At 36.2% G+C, this 6,000-nt stretch overlaps 1 protein-coding gene across 4 annotated transcripts in view; it reads left to right on the forward strand.

The window, feature by feature from the left end:
- gabrg2 (gamma-aminobutyric acid type A receptor subunit gamma2) overlaps positions 1–3,227 on the forward strand; it is a 67,047-nt gene extending 63,820 nt beyond the window's left edge. For 2 of the 4 annotated variants that reach the window (XM_059350963.1, XM_059350966.1), the window contains one exon: positions 1,341–3,227. In XM_059350963.1, the coding sequence (XP_059206946.1) occupies positions 1,341–1,622 (282 nt within the window). In that variant the 3' untranslated portion in view covers positions 1,623–3,227. The remainder of the gene's footprint in view (positions 1–1,340) is intronic. The other 2 variants (XM_059350965.1, XM_059350967.1) reach the window with 1 other exon arrangement.
- The last annotated feature ends 2,773 nt before the right edge of the window (positions 3,228–6,000 follow it).

Consider the following 6,000-nt stretch of genomic DNA (forward strand, 5'->3'; position numbering starts at 1 on the left):
GTTCAATCAAGTTTAAGTATTTTAAGCTTGTTTGAGGATGCATGCTTACAGCAGATAATGTTATGTTCAAACTAAAACTGCAATGACCTATTTTTGATTTATTTTTTTATTTTTTGCAGCAAGCATGCCTATTGTAGACACATAGAAATGGGGCCTCCATTAAAAAAATTGTTTGTGATGTTTGTTGCAATTAAAAGACAACTGATTAACACAGAGCATATATTTATGCTTTTGTGCTACTTCAGTCATTCATAGATCATCGTTCCTATGTTATAAAGATACAACATAAAGAACAACCTAAATGACAGCTACTGGCAAGTGGAAAGTGGTGATGTGAAATTCTTAGAAGCTGAACTTATTCAGCTCCCTGTGTCTTTTTTAAATGATGACACCCTAGTTTATCAGCAAGGTCAAGAAACCTCTGCCAAAGGGGCTGGGGGGTGGGAAGCATTTAAGCTGCCAAACAGCCAGAATTCCAATTTGTGCAAAGGTGGCATGGTATTTCAAGATAAAAGCTGATGAAAACAGTCTGTTTGAATACTAATTGTCTCCCTTTAGAATGACAGGGGGCCACAGACTCACTGACTGTCCTATTTTGGGAAATAAAAAGGCTTGTGCCCTCCAGTGGTGAGCACAATTCGAAAAGGAGGTTTATTTTAACCCATTTAGTGACAGAAAGAGTGGGCTGCAGAAATACTGAGCTGCACATCTGCCAACACATGCTCCTCCCTAAGCTTAGCTTTATGATGCATCATGAGCCAGTTACAACATTTCTTATAAAGGCGTTTCAGAAAAAAATTCACACATCCATAGAGGTCCAAATTATGACATTTTGATGAGTCACTGGGCATAAAAAAAAACATTTTTTTAAACAAATGACGCATAGTCATGTTGCTACAGTATTTTTAAATGTGCAGGAGGAATATTCAGAATAAAACATGCAAGGCATTGCCCAGCACTGGCTTTATGTAGCTGCTAAATAAAGCAATATGGACTACTGTACTAAAAATATAGTGACTGCCTCAACCGCCAGCTATTCCCAAACCCAAAGCTGTAATTTGCATCATGGGTACCATGGGGACCGACCCTTCGCAACAATATGCCTCACTAATTACAACCACAGGTGTTAGTTGCTGGTCAATTTGTATTTTCTTGACATTGAAAGGGTCCATTGGCAAGTCAAAGGTGCAAATTACATTTTGCTGACTAATGACATAAAATTGAAGCGGGAGACAGAAAATTCAGAGCTCAAATTAGGTCCCCTGTTATGTCAGTGAGGTCTTAATTACGCCACTCTCAGGGCTCTGATGGCTAACTGTGACATTTTGTCCTGTTAAAAGCAGACACCCACGGTAGACATCCGTCCACGTTCGGCCACGGCCATTCAGATGAACAACGCCACACACATGCAGGAGCGAGACGAGGAGTACGGCTACGAGTGTCTGGACGGGAAGGACTGCACCAGCTTCTTCTGCTGTTTCGAAGACTGCCGCTCCGGAGCTTGGCGGCACGGCAGGTTGCACATCCGCATCGCCAAGATAGACTCATATGCACGCATCTTCTTCCCCACTGCGTTCGGTCTCTTCAACCTGGTCTACTGGGTCTCCTATCTCTATCTCTAGGCGTGGGTGTTCATCCAGGCCTTATCATACAGCTCATTACATTCTACATATGCTCTGTGCCAGCAAGGGACATTGTGAAGGAGGGGACCCACTGAAACACCCACTGATTTATTTCATTCCTTAGTCTAATCTCTTTGAATTTAGGTGGTTTTATTTAAAAAAAACTTTGACAGACATTGCAAATGTTGTAGCATTACATTTAACTGGTATGAGGAGTTTTGTAGATGTGTTGTGAAGACACTGATTGTGTGAGCATTTTTTTTTTTTTTTTTTGGATTTTCTGTTTGCAATTTCTTTTTTTCTTCTCAGTGGGATTTTTACTAATTGCTTTATTTTTAGACAAATACATTCCTTCCATAGGGAGCAATTTAAATAAATAGCAATTCAGATAACAACAGCAAACACCTATCTGAAAAGAATCTAAATGACTTTACTTATCATTTCTTTTCACTTGTACTAAAACACACAATCTGAAGCACTTTAATAGAGCTATGTTAGAAACTGATGCTAATTTATTTTTAATTTATTTAGTGTTGGCACGATTAAAACAACGCGTTTTTTCATGTGTGGTCAGAGAGAGATGATGCTGTTTATGGACAATGCTCAATTGTACAGACACTGTATATATTTTACTATTACATAGTGGTTTACATTTATTGCATGCACCTTTCAGGCCAAAAATCAACATCTTTTATGGTCTTCTATTGTTGGCTATGGAAAAATAAATAAAAAAAGAGCACTGTTGATTATCATTCGAGATTTAATTATACTATTTTCTAGGAAAATTGGAAAATGAAATGATAAAAAACGTGCCCGGTTTATCCTTTTTGAGTTGAGAATTCATCTTTGCATACAGGCGGGAGGAGCAGCCAAAACAACTGCTTTAATCATTTTCCTCACAGCTATTCGCTTACGGTATAGTATTACACTGTCATCATGTGTGGATTTACATAATGACACAGTTTTTTGGTTATGCAAGTTTTTACGGGACAAACTCTACAGAACAAGTTTTCTTCTAAAAACGACTTTTTTCTTTTTTCTTTTTTTGCCCTTTACATTAGCAGAGCGATAACTGCATCTGTGTAACCAGCGGGTGAGATTCACATAGAGTAAAACTAATCTACACTGTAATGTGAATGTCAATAAAGACAGCTGTTGGGTATTTTTGAAATTCCCTGCAGTGGGACAGGGTTCATTCAATGTGTCATTCTTCTAAGATGAGCAACAAAACAAAGGAAAAAAAATATGAATTCATATCAAATAAACATTCAAGTAAAAAGAAAAAAAGCTTGTGTTGAGAAGAGATGTGTAAGCCTTATTATCAAACATCAAACTTCCTGTCTTGTTGAGAAGAAACACATTCAGAATGTAAATTAATACACAGTGAGGAAATTGATTCACTTGTTTGGGCAGAATTGTATTTTTTTTTTTTATGGTTTATTTTGACTTTGTTTCCATTGAAATTAGCTTTGAATGCCGTTATGTTACGTGACGAGAGCGGAGATCACAGCGAAAGCGTCTGAATTGTAAATGTCGTGTATGATAACATGTAACGCACATGAACTACGACCCCTAACAGATTACAGTTTTGATAGACACCAGTATGCAACAAGTGGAGACAGTGCTTCAGTAGGATTTGTAAACTCATGAGAAATGGGTGTAAATCACATTGTTTATGTACATAAATTATGAATGGAAGAAAAACACTCGTCAAGCCCTTGGGATTTTGTAAAAGGGTATATATTTTGTAATTTCAGCATTGTTACAGTATATCACCATACAGTATATTAGACTTATTGTATTATGCTGGACTGACCATGTAGAATATTTTTTGGGGGGGGTAATGGGGTATTTATTTATTTATTCATTAATGGTATTTATTTATTTATTTTATTGAGAAGAAACTGATTTTTCTGTTCATATAGCCCCTAAAAGAAACACAAAATGCTGTCATTTATATCAAAGATACATTTTTGTTTGATGTGTCAATGGAGCTTGAGCTTATTTATCTTGTGTTTTTCTATGTTGTGATCGATGTACACTACTCTCACAAAGGCCTGTCGAACTGTTATATCTGTTGAATTAGTGAGTTGCAACATTACTTGTTGTGCAGCTTCTGAGTAGTAGACTTGAATATTTTCAGGGGGGAAAAAAACACAAAAAACAGTTCCCAAAGCCACCAGAAGAAGAGCATTTGCTTGTCTAACTATTGATTATTTCCACTTTTTCCACCTTCGCAAAGGGTTTTCAGTGGTCTTGCCATCTTAAATAAAGCATCAGTGATGATACTGACATATACATTTACCAGATTATCTCATATTTCCGCGAGTTCTTTCCCTTTCGTATTTAAATGGTGGTCCTGTTGTGTTCCGAAGCTGCCACTTAGTAGTCTAAACCTGTCTTCAGTGTGCACATACTCTATCTCTCACATCCTTAGGGACGTTAAGTGTGTCAATAGCGATGTAGACTGGTCATAATCAGTGTTCTGTAGTTTTCAAGAAGTGTAAAAGAACGATGACATCATAAAAGTGCCAAACTGACACACATGCAATAGAGAATATCAAACGATGATATCATTTGTGAATCCGCTTTTACTGCCTTGAAGAAAAAAACATATCCTAAAAGTGACACAGCGGAAGTTGGAGACGCAGATGTACCCTCAGATATTGTTTTTTTTGTTTGTTTTGTTTTTGTTCATATGGTACAGAACCAATAGCATGAGGACAAAGCTCGAATGTAGACCAGACCTCCAAAATATGGTATTATTGTGTCGGGGTGAACCAGACATTTCTTTATCAGGGCGCTTGGTTTGTTCAATACTGAGCACGTCTTGCAAAAAACAAACATACTTTATCGTATTTCATTTTCTACATCATGACAAAAGCTTGTTTATTATTTCTATGATATTTTTGTGCACTCTACTGTAAATGCAGGGGTATAAAGGTGTACGGGGCGATGCTGTTAATATTCAGTAGTGTGCATGTTGGATATGTTTTTTTAGAATCGGGACTAATTCAAACATTGTTTCAGCTGGTCTCAGTCCTTTGCCTGCATAGACATGGGCTTTTATGACACTGTACTTTTTTGTGTGATTTTATTCATTTCTAGGACCCACAAATGAGACACATATGTGAACAGCACATGTAGATATTTTCTATTGTTATGTATTTTGTCAAAGCTGCAGAAAATAACACACACTGGAATTACAGAGCTCAGAAAAAGGTATCCAAGATCAAAATAAATTTCATATGATCCTCATACATGCATTATGTTAGTTGTTTGCCATCTATGTATATTTGAGTATTGTATAAAAGGGGCACTGATCAATTCTGTTAGGGTCTGCATAATATACTATACATGTACTGGAAAAAAATCCTTTTCATAAGGGAATTGCACATAGCTGTGGAATTTTACAATAAAATGGTTGCATTTATCAGTGTGCATAGGTTCATTATTTTGTATTATGTGGACTATTGTAGCTGTTGTACTTATAGTTCAGTGGTGATATGTGACATTTTGCATAACCAAGTACAAGACCTGCATTCAAAATCATAAAGAAGAATTGTATTGAAGGGGATTAGGGGCAAGCAGGAGAAAAAAAATAATGAGAGGAGGAATTAAAAAAAAATAAAAAGTCAAAATGAAGTTGTTATACGATTTCGAGAAAAAAGCTGAAATGTCGAGAATAAAGTCAACTTTTTGTGTTTGGAAAAGTTTTAAAGATAATCACAGATTCTTCTCACAGGTTCCTGTGTCAATAAGTCATCAGAGGAACATTGTTTTAGAGAAATGGCATCTATCTGAACAGTTAGGGAGACTGCAAGCTACAACCTGATTTTCATCAATGTCATAAAATGAGCAATAAACACAATATTAACGGTGTAGTAGTACTAAAATCTCCCTGCAAATAAATATGCTTTTCTTGGAAGTAGGTTACCACAACTATTGTTTTGGGAAAATCTGCTTTTATGTAATTTATGAGAATTTTTTAGACATATATAAGATGTATTGAGGAAAATCAGGTTGTCAGGTTGAACACAAAAAGTTTGTTAAAAGTAATTTTTTCTTTACATTTCCACTTTTTTCTCGAACTGCATGATGCTTTTAGTTCCCCTCCTCTCATTATTTTTTCTCCTACCTGGCCCTTATCCTCTTCCATAAATATTTTGAGCAAAATATTCTGAAAGTATCAGATATATATTATTATATTTCCCATTATAAGATTGTTACTGCTGCATCATTGTTTAAGCAGCATCTTGCTGTTGTTTTACTAGTGAAGCTGTGATTAGTTTTAACTTTTTTCCATTCAGTTAGGTGGTTTAGCCCAGTGTCACCCAATCTGGGGGTTGTCCCCTTTAAATGTTGCACACTGTTTTAT

The sequence above is a fragment of the Centropristis striata genome, chromosome 15 (assembly GCF_030273125.1).
Source record: "Centropristis striata isolate RG_2023a ecotype Rhode Island chromosome 15, C.striata_1.0, whole genome shotgun sequence".
Classification (NCBI taxonomy): Eukaryota; Metazoa; Chordata; class Actinopteri; order Perciformes; family Serranidae; genus Centropristis; species Centropristis striata.